Raw genomic sequence first — 17,100 nt, 5'->3', positions numbered from 1 at the left:
TAATTTATACACATTTATTGGTTTTCTTAATATGTGTGAAACAACCCAAAACGGCAAAACGTTATTTAAAATGGGACGGAAGAAGTATTATTTAAGTGAGGTTTGCAACTTCGTAATCTTGAATCATCCAAGCGTTTAGGAATTAATTAATTAATTAATTAAATGTTTGTAAACAAAGTAATAATATGTAAATAATTAGTGAGTCAGTAGTAGTGAGTACAGTCTAAAGAAGTATTGGTAGGTAATTCGGCGCCGCGTTGTTTTGCTTTAATAATTTTATAAATTATTATTCCCTGTTTTCCTTACTTTATTATATGACTGAACTGATCAGAAAAAAATAATAATAAATAAATTAATTAACCGTCGTTACATCAATGTGAGTGTGTCTTTGTTATGTCTCCGGTCAAAGTTTTTTTCATTTAAATCGGGGTTGAGTGAATGATATTTTATAGATACACCATTTTCTATATTGTAATGAAAAATGTTATACCATGAATTTAGGGTAAATTACAATCACCCCTCGTCAAATTATGAAAAAAGAAATCCTCTTGTATGGATAATTACTTTTGCCTTTCAACTATGAATCTTCTTACACATTCACCCTTATGGTGTCAAATTCAACATAATCATCTAGATTCCGTAGAATATGCTCTAGTTTGTACTTGTTTGTGTAAAAATACAGTTTCTGATGCACCACAATCTGATATATACAAGCCAAAAAACACATGTTCTGATCATCTTACTTCAAAATGTGGAGCTCGAATGGGATAAATCGGGTACAAAAGTAATAATATTCTATATAACCAAGAAGATCCCACTAAATTTGAAATCATAAAAGTGGACGTGTATGAAGATTTATAGGTGAGGGGTAGTTGTAATTACCTAAACAGGAGGGGTTTTCATAACTGGACCATACATTTGGGAGTTGTAAATTACCCCATCAATTTATTTTTTTATTTTCTTTTGTTGTTGTAGTAGTTCTTAGAGAAAAGGTCCCCCCTTGCCCTCTTATTAGTGGTGTAAAAATAGGTGCTTGTTATATATAAATTGAAGACAACAACATAACATAACATGCACGTGGTATTCTTTACAAATGGCAATGCATGCCATCTATTTGCTTAAATGCCATAACACTTGTCACCGATTCTAATGGTACACTTGTGGCGGTCGACCTAAATTTTTTCTAAAGATAAATTAAAGAAACTAAAAATTAAAGGAATCTTCAGACATCCTCAATAAGTTTCTCTCAATCCCCGACAAGTAATTAATTAATAATATTCTTAGCCAGATAGAAAGAAAAAAAAATTACTTGGGAAATTTCTAGCAAAGTGAAAAAAAGACATGTGAGTAGTTGCACAAAGTTCAAGAGGCAGTGGACTTGTAGTGAAATTCATCTATTGTTGAATAAACCAGTCCTTCCGTTTCTAGAGCCTCCATAGTTTCTCTGTCACGGATTAAAAAATATATTATTAAAAATTATTACAAGTGTGTGTGTGTGTGTAATAGAGAGAGAGAGAAGAGAGAGAGAGAGGATACATTATCTTTTCCTGGGATAATTTAAGCTTTTGTGCAATTTCATTCCGGTGCACACCCCTTTCGTCGGTACTGAAAGTAGAATAAACAGTTCGATTAGAGCTTTACTTGTATTAAAAAACAAACAAAGCAAAAAACAAAAAAATAGCAGTTCAGTGGAATATTCTAGATTATATGAAATATTCTTTAATTTGTACTTGTTTTATCCCATTCAAGATCCATATTTTAAAATAAAATGATCATAAGACGTGTGTGTCTCTTACATGTAAATATAAGATTGTGGTGCATCAGAAACTGCATGTTTGTGCAAAACGAGTACAAAACTAGAGAACATTTCACGAAATCTAGAAGATTCTGTTGAATTTAACATCATAAGGGTGGACGTATAAAAAGATTCATAGTTGAGGTGGATGTAATTACTCAAATAAGAGGGAGTTTTTCGTAATTTAACGAGATTCATAGTTGAGGAGGTGGATGTAATTACTCAAACAAGAGGGAATTTTTCGTAATTTAACTTTACCTCAGTTCAGGAGGTGGTAGTAATTTACTTTTTCTATAATCAATTTCATCAAGTTTTTGGTCCATCAAAATATGTATCATGGAGCTAAAATAAAAGATACAGTACAACATATCTGTACAGAGAGCGCATAATTAGGACATTGTTTTGTATTGTTTTTCGCCATTATAACACAAAACACGAAACTTGGCAAACGATGAGAATCAGTTACGGATGACTTACAGAGACGAAGGTAACTGGAGATAGTCTAGAACCATCTTATCGATGCTCCCTAATCCATCCACGTTGTATTCTTGAGAAACCTTAATCAAAACAAAATTGACAAACAGTGTAAATAAGTACGTTAGTTGGTTAAGTTTTAACGACAGTGATACGAAAAAACAACTTGTTAAACGTAAACTAACTTGAGTTGAAGGGACGGTTTGGTGTCCACTTTGAGTCGCAACAGCTGTTGAAGCTGCGGGAGCAGAAGAACCATTGTTCTGTATTTTGCAACCCAAAAAAAATTACGAATCTAAATTGTTATATTCGCTAATAATACGAGAGAAGAAATTTGAGTTCATAAATACCTGTGATTTATTGTTGCAGCAGTGTGCATGTATACATTCGAGAAAGTGTGTTGCAATCTCGTTGTAATCATTCACGGGCCTGAATATAACATCAACAAAAATTACTTTTTTTTTTTTTTTTTTATTTCCGCGTTGTCTTATTGCAACTTCGATTCTTATTCTAGTTCTTGATTATTGTCTTCAATATGCCTAAAGATGCAAACTGTAACCTAGTATATATATACATCCGACCTCCCGTTTGCAACAGAGTATAAATGCAAAAATCGACATACTAGTTATTCTATGCAATTGACATTAATAAGACAACGGAAAAATCTTAAACGTACGGCAAAACTTAAATGTAATAAATAATTAACATCTTACAACGACAGTCGACAAGAGCCATTACCTGATTGCGAAAACGACGACTTGTTTTTTCGCCTGAAAAGTCTTCAAATGCCCGTGAACACGTACATACATACCGTCCCTGTTTTAGACACGAGAATCTTGTTTAGCGAAAACTAAATCGAATCTCGGATCGTTACAGAAATGTACTAATGCGACTAAGATAGAATTATTACATTAATTCTTCCACTTCCTCTGTGTCTTGTGGGTCATTAATCCTGCACAAAGAAATCATAGTTACGATTTCGTATTGAGGTTTATTTAAATTAAAGACATAAATAAATATATATATAAGAAAACACCGACGAACGAATTTAAAACGGGAAACGCACCATCTGTGGCAACCAATACGCCCGGTGCCATCGTCGATGACAAACGAGGCATCGGTATTTCTAGCTGATTTTTCGAATACCATTCCAACCAATTTTACCTACCGAAATAAATAATCATAGAAATAGTAAATAGCAATCGAAATCGTTGAACTCCATACGCAAATTAAATAACCGATACAAACATGTTCAATTTCTTCATGAATTGAGTACAAAATTAAAAAAGCGGGGAAATAAATAAAATCAATTTTAAAAATAATTGAGGGAAGCGCACATTGTACACATCAACTCCGTCGATGAGGAAATTCGACTTGTCGTCGGCGGAACTCGCTTCGACTATTTGCTTCACCGTAACAGGACACATCGGTTGATTATCTCGACTCTGTTCATTATTTTTTTCAAGGATTAAATTAGTATCACGGATATGGATTTTTCCTTTTTTTTATTTCTTTTTTTTTCTTTAATCGAATTATTAACTGCCTACTACTTGCAGTGAGGGATTTTACCTTGGCAGATGTGCGGGAAGAATCGGCGTTTTGAGAAGAGAAGAAGCCGCCGCCGCCGCCGCCCGCCTGAGAATCAAATTGGCTGCTCTCGAACATCATTTTGCTGCTCTTGGAGACGATTGCGTGTACGAAAAAGTGAATAATTCTTCCTTTTTTTTTTAGGGGAAGTGGTATTTTAATTGGTGCAGTTTAGGGTTTCGCGCTATTTTCAAGTTTTTTCCCGCCATTTCTAGTAGTCCCTTCCCTCCCACTTCGTACCCCACTTTTACCCTTTAAATTGTCCCCTTTTTTTTATTATTAATAATAATAATAATAATAATAATAATAATTACAACCATCCCCGAGGTATGGGGATCACTATTTCAAATCCCAACTTTTGTTTACTTGAATACCAAAAAAATAAAAAATAAATAATTAATTGTAAATTACTTTAATACCCTTAATGAAATTAAAACTAAAAAAATATTACAAATACTATTTTTCTTTCTTAAATACCAAATAATCAAAAACTCAAAAAACCATTTCCCTCCTTCTCCACCTCCTTCTTCTCCCTCCCCAAAAACCCTTCTAAAAAATCTTCCTCACAACAAACCCTTCTAAAAAATCTCACAACAAACCCTTCTAAAAAATATCAAAACTAAAGAAATTAAAACCTCACAAAACGTATAAAATTGAGTTATAAGACAATAATATGGTAGTATATATGAAAGGAGAACACATTAAGGTAAGTATCGATGTCTTTTTTGAGCTTCGAAGTCGATTTTGAAGTTTTTTTTTTTTGAAACCCGTCGGCAATTTTCGACACATACAGGTCGATTTTTTGGTCAATTTTCGACACCAACGTGTCGAAAAAGAAAAAAAAAAAAAAAAAAAACCAAATTTCGACACCTACCTGTCGAAAATTGTCCAAATTTCGACAGGTATGTGTCGAAAAAATACTGTTGGTAAAAAAAAAAAAAAAAAAAATTTTTTTTTTTTTTTTTTTTTTTTTTTTTTTACCAATAGTGTTTTTCGACACCTACCTGTCGAAAATTGTCCAAATTTCGACAGGTAGGTGTCGAAATTTGGTTTTTTTTTTTTTTTTTTTTTTTTTTTTTTTTTTTTTTTTTTTTTTTTTTTCGACACGTTGGTGTCGAAAATTGACCAAAAATCGACCTGTATGTGTCGAAAATTGCCGACGGGTTTCAAAAAAAAAAACTTCAAAATCGACTTCGAAGCTCAAAAAAGACATCGATACTTACCTTAATGGCTTCTCTTTCCACATATACTACCATATTATTGTCTTATAACTCCATTTTATAAGTTTTGTGAGGTTTTGATTTTTTGAATTTGGAGAGGAGAAGAAATGGTGGAGGTTTTTTTTTTTTAACAACAAAGGGTTTTTTTTCTTTTTTTTTTTATTTGGTTTTTGAATAGGTAATTTCTAATAAAATTTGATATAATTGATATTTTGTATGAAAGGGTGTTTTTGTAATTTTCTTTTTATTTTGGTTTTAAAGTAAGAAAAAACTTATAAATATGTACTCAATTGTGGTTTTCAACTAGGTAGTATTCAACTAAGCAAAAATTAGTATTCAAAATAGTTGCCCCCCCGAGGTATGGTTAATTTACAAAATAACCCCTCATGTTTGGGTAGTACAATCAACCCTCAACTATAAATATTTTTACACGTCCACCCTTGCGGTTTCAAATTTAGTGAAATCTTCAGAATTATATGGAATATTATCACGTTTGTACCTGATTTATCCCATTCGAACTCCATAATTTGAAGTAAGATGATCATAATATGTGTTTTTTGGCTTGTATATATCAGATTATGGTGCATCAAAAACTGTATTTTTACACAAAACAAGTACAAACTAGAGCACATTCCACGAAATCTAGATGATTATGTTGAATTTGATTTCATAAGGGTGGAAACATAAGAAAAAATCGTTAAGAGAGTACAATCGTTAAGAGAGTAAAATCGTTAAGAGAGTAGATGTAATTATCCAAACAAGAGAGGGTTTTTCATAAATTTACCATACCTCAGGAGTAGTTGTAATTTACTCTATAATATATATAGTTTACAAATATTCAATTGACTTCAAAATGATCAAATGACTTGAAATTTTTTGCTCTTTCGCAGCAAAATTCACATATCTAATCCAATTTTATTTTCCAGTTTCACAATGTTGCATTGTTCAAGAACAATAGTACAGTAAACACAACCCATAAAAATATTAAACCGATCGGTCTATTCTGAACCTGGGAAGACCGATCTTGATCCCGACGGTCTTCAAATCAATTTCCTTCTTTGCTTGAAAATCAGCATAACTAAACGGCTCGTAATTCGAACTTTCTATCACTGCATCCTCATCCGGAAACACGAAATACCCTATCGATATTCTCTCTTTCTCCACATGCACCCTCACTCTGTGTGTCACACTTGTATAGATGTCGTCGCTCATCGCCTATAAAAAAACATTTTACTCACATTTATTTCCAATTTTTAATTTCATAACTCATGATTAAGAATAGAGTAAATTACAACCAACCAAAAAAAAAAACTCTCATTTTTCTATAAACACCCCTGCAATTTGTAGATTTCTTACATTAACACCCTTTTGTAGGGGTTGAATGTAAAAAATTACAAACAACAAAGGACTGAATATAATTTCTCAAAAAGAAAGAATTTTTTTCGTAACTACACTTTAACGGTACCCTCATAAAATTAGGTTAGGGCAAAAACCTGCATCATATCTCCAAGGTTGACGATCAAAGAGTCGCGAATAGGTTTCACATCAAGCCATTTATTATCGTTGAAAATTTGGAGGCCTCCAATTTGATCTTGATGTATTATTGAAATAACGGAGCTGTCGGTGTGGGAATTAATCCCCCACCGCTGCTCCGCCAGGTGGCAGCGGAGGTAGCGGTAGACACGTAAGAATCCGGTGGGCGGCGATAGATAAGACTTTGATTTGTTTGGTGGGAAATTTAAGTCCTCGGCCATGGTTTTGAATAGTGATTTTGCAAGCCTTGTTTGGTGGGCACCATATTCTTCTAATAAAGACCTAATTTAAAAATAAAATAAAATAATTGTCATAACTCATAAGTGAAAACAATAAATAAATTGAAAAAAGGCAAAGAAATTAAAAAGGACAAACGTGTCGATTAGTTAAAAATGGACCCCTACCCACCTAAAAATCCTTCACTAGGGCTTGAGAGATGCATGAACATATATTTCAAATCAATTAAGAGCATGATTGGGATGTGTTAATAATAATAATATTTTTTTTAAATTAATTTATTTTATTATTTTCATAATATCAACAGTACCTCTATTTGTCTAAAGGAGAAGAGTTTCATGTTCATCATTCATTAATCGTTAGTGTAATTTACGTAAATTACGATCACCTCCCTGAGTTTCAGTTTGTAAATTTCTTACGTGCACTCCTACAAAAGAGTGTTAATGTAAGAAATTTACAAATTGCAATATGAGGAATATTTTGTAAATAAATCTTTCCTTCGGGCTGATTGTAATTTACCCTTAGTATAGATTATGAATTATAGATTATGGATAATAATAATAATAATAATAAGGGCTCGTCCGGTTACCGCTATAAGGTTCTACTGACTAAATAGTAGGGGCTAATAACATGTTCGGTTGGTAAGATTTACACTTTTTCAAACCCGCTACTAAATTCAAAGTCCGCTATTAAATGCTACTATTTCATTAAATTAGTAGCACCCCTCCCCTTAAGATTACTTTAATAGTGGTGACAAAAAAAAAAATACAATTTTATCCTTAAAATTATGTTTTATTATTGTAAACTAAGTGGTTTTATAGACAATTCACATGTAATAACTAATTATAACAAATTTAATAGAAAATATAATCTAAAAAACCGTACATGCTACTAACTAAATAATGAATTAATTAAATAATTAATTAATCAGTAAGGAATTAATCCAATTTCATGTAATCCAATATAATCCATATAATAATAATAATAATAAAAAAAAAAAAAAAAAAGAATACTATATATAAATAAAAGAAGAGAAGAAATGTAGAATGACAGAGAGCTAACCTGAAAGATTGAAGAAGTGCTTCGTCAGAATCAGACATCTGAGAATCCGATGATGTTTTGTTCAACGGAACATTAAAACCTTCCAACCAGTTGATGTTGTTTTGCACACCGCCGCCGACAGTTTGTTGATGAGCATTCGCCGACATACTAAGGGCCGGGCTGCCCCAGAAGTAGAGCATCGGGCTCGTCGGAAAAGCCCGCTTCGTCTCGAAACTGAGCGAGAAAATCTTGTCGGCGTGTTCATGGAGGCCGCTCAAAAGCGCCGCCGGAATACCATGGTTGACCAGCCGGAAAACGCCCCACTCTCTGCATACTCTGCCCAGGTCTGAGGGGCTCGTCTCCCGGAAATCTATCACCGGAAGAGAATCTGAATCCGAATCTGGATATGGATCGGGTTCGAGCCGGGCTGACTTTGGGGTGTGGTGGTGTTCGCCGGTTTCAGCGCCGCCGTGGTTAGGGCGGAAGAGTGGTGGGTAGGAGGACTCTGTGTTGTCGGAAGCGGTCATTTCTAACAGTTTCGGATTCTCTCTTAATTCTCACTTATCTGTTTCTATGTATTTATTTATAATTGTTTTTTATATTATATGATTTATATCATTGTTATGTACTTTCAGCAGTATTATATATTATATATTGACGGTATTATCAATAATAGGACGGTTGCTGCAATTTTTTTAGGGGCTCTTTGAGAAAACCCCCTCACTATTTTTTTTAATTGAGGGAGGCCCAAAATATTTTAGTCCATTTGAGAAAAGTCCACACCCATTTTGAGCCATTATGCTTTCCAGCTTTGCCCCCGCCCACCACATCAGCACTGGGTCACGCTCAGCAGTTTTTTTTTTTTTTTTTTTTTTTCCGTTTTTTCTTAATCGACTATGAAGCATAGTCGATTAAGCCTTAATCGACTATGCTTCATAGTCGATTAAGGAAATTATTTAATTATTTAATTTTTTTTTTGTTTTTTTAATTCTTTTTTTCTATATCACGTGTATTAATCGACTATGATGAAGCATAGTCGATTAAGAATCTGCTACTAAACATAACAAATTACAACTGCGAAAAAATGCAAAATCAACTATATTTTAGTTAGAAAAAAAAAAGATATAAACGTTATAAATGATTTATACAATTGAAACAATAAACAAGAAATCCAAAAAAAATAAAAAAAAATGGAGTCGATCAACCTTAATCGAATACCAGAACATAGTCGATTAGCTTAATCGACTATGAACATGTACATAGTCGATTAAGGTTGATGGATGATGGGATTAACAGCTAAGGGTTGAGTTGACTCGGTCCTGTGATTGGTTGACTCGGTCGGGTCAACTCCGGGTAGAGACAGGCTGAGACTGGTCGTCGGGTCAACGACGGAGGAAGAAGCGGTTTCAACCAAAACGACGCCGGATCTCGCCACCGGTTTATAGACATGGGAAGGCAGACTCGAATCGCTGGCGTCCGACCCGGACGGGCTGCCCGGGTTGAAGTACATACCCGAAACGGGTATACCCGACCCGTCGCTGACGGATCTCTTCAACGGCCGCTCCGGCTGACCACCACCACCGTAATCTCCGCCACCGCCGTCGTTGTTATCGAAGTTACCGCCTTCGTCGGAGCTCAAGGAGGAGCACTTGCGCTTGAGGGTTGAGTTCCAGTGGTTTTTGATGGCGTTGTCGGTTCGACCCGATAGATTCATCGCAACACCGGCGACGGCGATGGATTCCTCACTCCAGCAGCTGACGCGTGCGCGGAGACGATGGCGGCGGCGGCGGCGGCGGCGGAATCCTCCTTACTCTCCTGTTGAGCTTTCTCCTGTTGAGATTTCTCACTAATTTGTGTGTGTGTGTGTGTTTTTATGTGTGCGAGAGAAAGAGGAGAGAGAGAGAGAGAGAGAGAAAGAGAGAGAGAAGAGATAAGAGTGAGAAAGGGTGGTTTGGGAATTATTAAATAATATTTGGGTAGAATATTAGGTAAGGGGGTTTTCTCTAATTATTTTTGGGAGGGGGGTTTTTCTTAACTCATTTACCTAGATGAGGGGGGTATTGCTAATTATCCCATTTTTTTAATTAGCAATTAATTTGATTGCTAAATAATCAATTGATCTATAGTGTTGTTATATTCGAACATAATTTGTGTATTTTCTTTTTTAATTAGTACCTCAAATTAAGTAAGCTGTGGTCCGTTCCATTATTTCGGTCTAGAATTATGTATAACAAAATTTCAATTTAATGTGTGAATAATTTAGTCAATTAGCACTTTAGCCTACAACTTATTTAGGTTAAATTGCTATTTGACTTCAAAGAAGTGTTACACCATCATCTTTTAATAAGGAAAATTATGTAAGGTTGTATTCAATGTTGTTGGAATCGGACCAAACCGGCCGGTCGGATCGGTTCGATCTTGACCCGGCAATAAACGGTCCGGTCTAACATCGAAAACCAGACAAATCGAAAATTGGGGTCAAATGACCGAAACTCGGTTCGACGGAGTAAAACTCGATAACCGACGAGTCAGTCAATGAACCCGGTTTTCGGCCAAAACGTCTCGAATCACCGTTGAGTTGGTTATTTGTAACTAGATTTGAGCGAACCTTCACATACTTAGTAGTGGGTGGCCGGATTTAGTCATGAGGGGTCGAAGGATTGTCAGATATGATCATGGGTGATCGAATAGGGGTGGCCGATTGCCGGATTTGAAGAATAAAAAATGATAAAATATAGAGAATAAACAATAAAATATATTAAAAACTGAGGTGAAGTAGATAAAAGTGAAAAAAATAACTGGGAGATTAAAAATATAAAGAAAATAATATTTTTAAAACAATAAAATTAATAAAATAATAATATATAAAAAAAAATTGAAAACTCGGTTGAACCGGTTCGACCTTATGAACCCATGACCCAAATGGTCTTCCGGTTCTATAGTCGGTCCGGTTCTGAAAACATTGGTTGTATTACAAAAAAAATCTCTCTTGTTTGGGTAATTACAACTATCCCATTAATTATGAATTATTTTATTGTACCTTTATGGTGTCAAATTCAACATAATTTTCTAGAATATGTGGAATGTTATGTTGTTTGTACTCGTTTTCTGTAAAAATGCAGTTTCTGATGCACTACAATCTGATATTTACAAGCCAAAAGACACATCTAATGTTCATCTTGTGTCAAAATATGAGCTCGAATATGGTAAAACGGGTATAAACTGGAGAATATTCCGCTAAATTTGACACTGCGAGAATGAACGTGTAAGAAGATTCATAGTTGAAGGAGTGATTCTAATTACTCAAACATAAATGTTTTTTTGTAATTTGACCTTAATTACGAGAAACATGCAGTGGGGCCGTAATTTATCCTTTAATAAAATACTTAAACATCACAGTGTCATTTCCACTACTCATAATAAAAAAGAAAAAAAAAAGTATTGAAACACAATTCAAATAAGTAATCCAGATAGAACAATAAACTACAATATCACATGCAAAAAGAACCGTTATTTAATATTTAAATTGTTTGAGGCAAAAAAAAAAAAAAAACTAAGAAATGTATGAATATAATTTCCTCCTAGCAAAAACAACAATGTCTTTTCTCCTCCAATAACCACCACAGCTAAAGCAACCACCCTGAAAATTCCTTCGAATTTTCGACACTCTCGAATCCACTTTCGAAGAACGAGAAGAAACGGAACCCGATTCTCGAAACGAAGCATCAAATTCAAATAACTCCCCTGTTTTTGCCTTCTCTTTGTTCTTTCGCCGTATTGTAAAACAAGCTGCCCTAGATGCCCACGTGGAGTACTCCCCAGCCTCTTCTATTTGCACCGCCGGTGGAGGGATGGGAGGTGGGATGTTGTCATTTTCCGGCAGGGTTTTCGGTGTTCCGGGATGCACTTCACATTGGAACGGAACTCCGGCCGCCGCCTGTGTAATTATTTCGTTATCTTCTATAGCAAATACTTTCTTGTGCTTGCTGCAATAATATACCCCTTTCTTTCCTTCATCCTGAAATTAAAAAAAAAAAAAAAAAAAAAACATTTTAATCTAATATATACTTATAACAAATTAAATTAACCAATGAATATTCATTATTCATTTGAAACATGCACTTTCTCATCAAGAATTGAGTACATAAACTCACTTGTTTTATTACAATTTTAGATATTCATGTATATAATCGTCTAAATACCTACATATATAATTTCATACATATTATCCAATGTATATAGATATCATTATAGTGTTCCAAAATAAGAAAATAATTCAAATAAAATGCATAAAACTAAGGATTTATTGCATTCAGCACCCCTGTATTTTCTCTAATTGCTAAAAAAACTCCTCATGCATGTTATTTTACCGGCAAGAGCACCCTATGATTCAATTTCCTTTTTTTTTATATAGCAAAATGACCCCTAAAAACACACCGTTTACGTGGTAATTAATGTGCTAAAAAACAAGTGTATTATAAGTTTTTTTTTTTGCTAATATTAATATTAATAACGCGGGGACTTTTTAGTAATTTGATAAAACACAGGGGTACTAAATGCAATAAAATCAACAAACTAAACTCGTCTCACAACACGAACCAGTACGACAGTCAACGGACCGCAACAAAACGGGCCATCATCGATCGCAGAAGTATCCACCACACGACTTTTCGACGAAAAAGACGAAGAAGGAGAAGAGGAGGAAGAAGAATCTGAACAAAAGCTCGAAGAATATTCTCCGAATCTCGAGCTCTCTAGTGGCAGTTTATTATTATTATTATTATTATTATTATTATTATTATTATTATTATTATTATTATTATTATTATTATTATTATTATTATTATTATTATTATTATTATTATTATTATTATTATTACTACTACTACTACTACTGCTGCTTCCAATTAGTGTCTCCACTTTCTTGCCAATTTTCCTCAAACTCCAAATTTTCGACTTCTTCAGGGCGGAATATTCTTTCGTGTCGTGATCGTGATGAACCGTCACATTAGGGAGAGGGAGGCGCAAGCTCTGCATCAACGGAGAAGGGCAAATTGGTAATATGCTGTCGTCGTCGTCTTCTTCTTGCTGATGTGGAATAATATTCTTTGGAGTGCCTGGCTGCATTTCCCATTTGAACGGAACACCTTCCGAAGCGCGATAGAACACGCGCGACGATTGGCCGACCGAAGATTCTCTTGCGAGAATTCTGCCGATGCAAAATTTGTCGCCTTCGAGCACCGAAATAGGGTTTTGATCATCGGTTTCTTGATTATTAATATTGATCAACTCCATTGTTTTCTTAACAAAAGTTTGGTGTTTAATTATTTTGATGAAACCTATGATTCTTACAAGTGTATATATAATATATGTGAAAGGAAAATTAATATATATATATAGACTTATTGCAAATAATTGATCTATGAAAATGTGTCTGCATGTATATTTATATGTGTGTATGTATATATATAATAAGGAAAAGTGGTTTTTAATTTCCCGATTTAAAGGCGAAAAATGAGAATTAGGGCACATGATTGTGGGGTTTGGGAGGTGGCTGATAATTAGGCTATGATTAATGGGTTTTTTTTAAATTTAATTATTTTTTTTGGGTTTCATATATATATATATATATATATATATATATATATATATATATATATATATATATATATATATATATATATATATATATATATAGAGTGATTTAGTTGTTTTGTCATGGACAAGCAAAGAGACCAAACTTAGCTTTGAAGGTTACTTTAGTATTTTTAATTTGACCTAGTCCTTAAGTCACAATCATTCAAAAAATTCACATGCATACTCTTTGTTTCCAAGTTTTATTTTATATTAAATCACATATTCATATTTATAAATTATCAATGTAATAAATTAGTACAAACGGTGCATTAATTGGTATATATGTATATAAACATCAATTAATCCAGACACTCAAATTTTATAAAATATAAACACTACTATAAAATAAAATAAAACATTTCCACTATTTTTTTTTAATAGGGTTCAATAAATAGTATTACCACCCCAACAATAGCTCTCAAAATTTCAACAAAAAGTTGGGTAGTCTTGGCCAATTGGGCAAAGAATTGTCGGTCAAACACCGAATAATTAGTTAATAAATAATGCAATTAATTAATTAATTAAATAGTGGTTTCTTTTTTACTAGTTTCTCTTATTAGCTAATCAAGATGGTTGACTTCAAATTTTCACGCCATTGAGATTGTTCAACGAATTTGTGCACATTAGCTTTAATTTGTCATTTAAGTATTTAAGTGATGATGATATAGGGGTTGACTTTTACAGTTACATAGAAAGGATTATTAGCAATACCCCTCATCTAGGAAATGCAATTCAGGAAACCTCCTCCCAAAAATAATTAGAGAAAACCCCCTTAGTTAGTATTCCACCAAATATTATTTTTATAATTCCAAATCTACCCTTATTTGTCAATGTATTATTTTCAAACCCTAATTCCTCTCATATTTAATCGAGAGCATGTTGTTGGAGCTCGGCAGCTCGAGTAACGGATTCGATATGATTTCCGGTAATCAAATTGGAATCTCCGGCGAATCTAATGGGTACGACGACGACCTCAGGGCGATTCCCGGCGGCGCAATTTTCAGCAACAAACAGAAGGACGACGCCGTTGACCTCCCCGAGAGCGCTAATAAGAGGACGACATCTGAATTTTCCGAAACAGGGTTTCTGCCCGCCGCCGCCGCCGCCGCGGCGCTGCCGGTGATGGTGGTGGACTCGCAGGAGGCAGGGGTGAGGCTCGTCCACACTCTGATGGCGTGCGCGGAGGCCGTCCGGCAGGAGAACATGAAACTTGCCGACGCGCTGGTGAAGCACGTGGGCGTACTCGTGGTGTCTCGGGTGGGGGCCATGAGGAAAGTCGCCACCTACTTCGCGGAGGCGCTGGCGCGGCGGATCTACAAAGTCAGCGGTGGCGCGGCGGATCTACAAACCCTTAATCGTCAACCATCTCTGCCCATCACCACCACCACTATCTCTCCTCCGGCGTCCACTGCTATCGTTGCCAGATTGATGAAAGGTGCCTCCGTTGACCAACGCCGCCTGCCCAAGGATTCCGACCCCGTCAAGGCCTCTCTGACTACTGTTCGGGCAAGAAACCTGCTGCGGTGAACTGGATTAAATGGAGGGAAAAATCGGTTGTGTGCGAGGCCATCATCAAGGAGGAGATTGTGAAGAAGGTGCTCAACACTGATGTTGCTTCATTGGTGGAGCTGAACATTCTCAAAACCTGACGGGTTCGGCCAAGGCAGGAGCTCTGGGCCAGGTGGTGTGGTGACGATGGGGAGGTTGTTTTTGGGTTTTTTTGTGCGAGTGTAGAGAATTTCGACTATGTACATGTTCATGCAGGCTGAAACTTAAATCGACTATGTACATGTTCATAGTCGATTAAGCTAATCGACTATGTTCTGGTATTTGATTAAGGTTGATCGACTCCAGTTTTTTTTATTTTTTTTGGATTTCTTGTGTATTGATTTCAATTGTATAAATCATTTATAACGTTTGTATATTTTTCGTTTTTTGTAAAATATTGTTGATTTTGCATTTTTTTCGCAGTTGTAATTTGTTATGTTTAGTAGCAGATTCTTAATCGACTATATTTCATCATAGTCGATTAATATACCTGATATAGAAAAAAAATTAAAAAAACAAAAAAAAATTAAAAAATTAAAGAATTTCCTTAATCGACTATGAAGCATAGTCGACTAAAGGCTAATCGACTATGCTTCATAGTCGATTAAGGAAACTGATACAGAAAAGACGGAAAAAAAAAACGAAAAAAAAAAATGCTGAGCGCGGACCCAGTGATGACGTGGCGGGCGGGGCAAAGCTGGAAAACATAATAGCTGAAAATGAGTGTGGGCTTTTCTCAAATCGTCTAAAATATTTTGGACCTATCCCTATTAAAAAAAGTAATTGGGGGTATGTCAAAGAGCCCCTACATAGAATGCTTACGTGTTCCCTTGATTGTTGGTCAAACACAGACAGTAGTTAAAGATTGGGTGAATTGCGTCTTGCAACTTGGAAATAACATAGATTTGTGATTTGCACCCCGAAATTTTAAATTTGGTGAAGTTCACCCTCAAACTAGTTATCTTTTAGCAACTTGCACTCTTCATGCATTTGCACCCCGAAATTCTAAATTCGGAAATAACATAGATTGGAGATTTGCACCCTGAAATTCTTTTTTCTCTCAATCACCAATTCATTAGAGCTTTCTCGTTTTCGTTTTCTATTTTTTTTTTCAAAATTGGAAGAAAAGAAGAAACCCTAACTTCATAGAAAAACAGATATAGGAGTCACGTAAAACTTGCAAAAAATATGGGAATAACGAAAAAATTGTCAGGGATTATTTTACTTTGTTTTCAAGACTAATTTGCCCTTCAAAATATCATGATATATTATTGACTTCTTGATTCAAATCTTGCAAAAATAGACATGGGGTGCAAATTGCCAAGAGATAATTAATTTGAGGATGCACTTTGCCAACTTTAAAATTTTGTGGTGCAAGTCACCAGTTATTTCCAGGGTGCAAAACGCAATTCACCCCAATCTTTTTTTAATAATACACTAGGGGGCAACTAAAACAAATCCCAATTTTTTCTCACTTCAGTACCTCCAAGTTTAAAACCATTTTTTATAGAAGTTTTTACAATTTTTTCTTAGTTTAAAACCATAAATAAAAAAAATTGTTAGCAAAGTACAAAAACGCCCTTCATCAACCAAAATACAATTTATACAAACAAAATTTTTATTCCTCACTTCAATACCAAGGAAAAAAAAGAAAAATAAATCATCTCTTCATCTTCCCAAACTCAAATCACTTAAACCCTATCTTCTTCATCTTCTTAAATCCTCCAAAACATCTCCAAATTCAAAAAATCAAAACCTCACAAAACTTATAAAATGGAGTTATAAGACAATAATATGGTAGTATATATGGAAGGAGAACACATTAAGGTAAGTATCGATGTCTTTTTCGAGCTTCGAAGTCGATTTTGAAGTTTTTTTTTTTTGAAACCCGCCGGCAATTTTCGACACATACAGGTCGATTTTTGGGTCAATTTTCGACACCAACGTGTCGAAAAATATAAAAAAAAAAACAAAAAAAACAAATTTCGACACATACCTGTCGAAAATTCTCCAAATTTCGACAGGTAT

The 17,100-nt window shown here is 34.7% G+C and overlaps 4 protein-coding genes and 1 pseudogene across 5 annotated transcripts; 1 reads left to right on the top strand and 4 right to left on the bottom strand.

The window, feature by feature from the left end:
• Positions 1-1,190: 1,190 nt before the first annotated feature.
• On the bottom strand, positions 1,191-4,003 carry LOC105958125 (replication protein A 32 kDa subunit A). 2 transcript variants are annotated; one of them, XM_012982126.2, is made up of 10 exons: positions 3,839-4,003; positions 3,607-3,714; positions 3,336-3,433; positions 3,180-3,221; positions 3,008-3,085; positions 2,620-2,698; positions 2,455-2,532; positions 2,273-2,352; positions 1,537-1,605; positions 1,191-1,444 (listed from the first exon to the last, which is right to left on the bottom strand). In XM_012982126.2, the coding sequence occupies exons 1-10, from the start codon at positions 3,935-3,937 to the stop codon at positions 1,363-1,365; spliced, it is 813 nt and encodes a 270-aa protein (XP_012837580.2). In that variant the 5' UTR covers positions 3,938-4,003; the 3' UTR covers positions 1,191-1,362. The 2 variants fall into 2 exon arrangements, with proteins under 2 accessions (XP_012837580.2, XP_088680200.1); XM_088824074.1 differs by having other exon boundaries at positions 3,180-3,433.
• Positions 4,004-5,938: 1,935 nt separating this feature from the next.
• Positions 5,939-8,499, bottom strand: LOC105958147 (gibberellin 2-beta-dioxygenase 8). The gene is made up of 3 exons (XM_012982156.2): positions 7,909-8,499; positions 6,570-6,891; positions 5,939-6,291 (listed from the first exon to the last, which is right to left on the bottom strand). The coding sequence occupies exons 1-3, from the start codon at positions 8,412-8,414 to the stop codon at positions 6,061-6,063; spliced, it is 1,059 nt and encodes a 352-aa protein (XP_012837610.2). The 5' UTR covers positions 8,415-8,499; the 3' UTR covers positions 5,939-6,060.
• A 655-nt stretch (positions 8,500-9,154) lies between these two features.
• On the bottom strand, positions 9,155-9,601 carry LOC148767728 (transcription factor MYB44 pseudogene; annotated as a pseudogene).
• A 1,789-nt stretch (positions 9,602-11,390) lies between these two features.
• On the bottom strand, positions 11,391-13,267 carry LOC105958120 (uncharacterized). The gene is made up of 4 exons (XM_088824771.1): positions 12,763-13,267; positions 12,464-12,681; positions 12,010-12,040; positions 11,391-11,905 (listed from the first exon to the last, which is right to left on the bottom strand). Exons 1-4 carry the CDS (start codon positions 13,180-13,182, stop codon positions 11,441-11,443), a joined length of 1,134 nt encoding a protein of 377 aa, XP_088680897.1. The 5' UTR covers positions 13,183-13,267; the 3' UTR covers positions 11,391-11,440.
• Positions 13,268-14,252: 985 nt separating this feature from the next.
• LOC105972016 (DELLA protein GAI-like) lies at positions 14,253-15,051 on the top strand. Its single transcript, XM_012996952.2, has one exon. It carries the CDS (start codon positions 14,401-14,403, stop codon positions 15,049-15,051), a length of 651 nt encoding a protein of 216 aa, XP_012852406.2. The 5' UTR covers positions 14,253-14,400.
• Positions 15,052-17,100: the final 2,049 nt, after the last annotated feature.

Source organism: Erythranthe guttata, chromosome 10, assembly GCF_056151865.1.
Source record: "Erythranthe guttata isolate IM_541 chromosome 10, IM_541, whole genome shotgun sequence".
Taxonomy (NCBI): Eukaryota; Viridiplantae; Streptophyta; class Magnoliopsida; order Lamiales; family Phrymaceae; genus Erythranthe; species Erythranthe guttata.
Note: the sequence above shows the minus strand (reverse complement) of the source record. Positions and strands in the feature narration are given on the sequence as shown.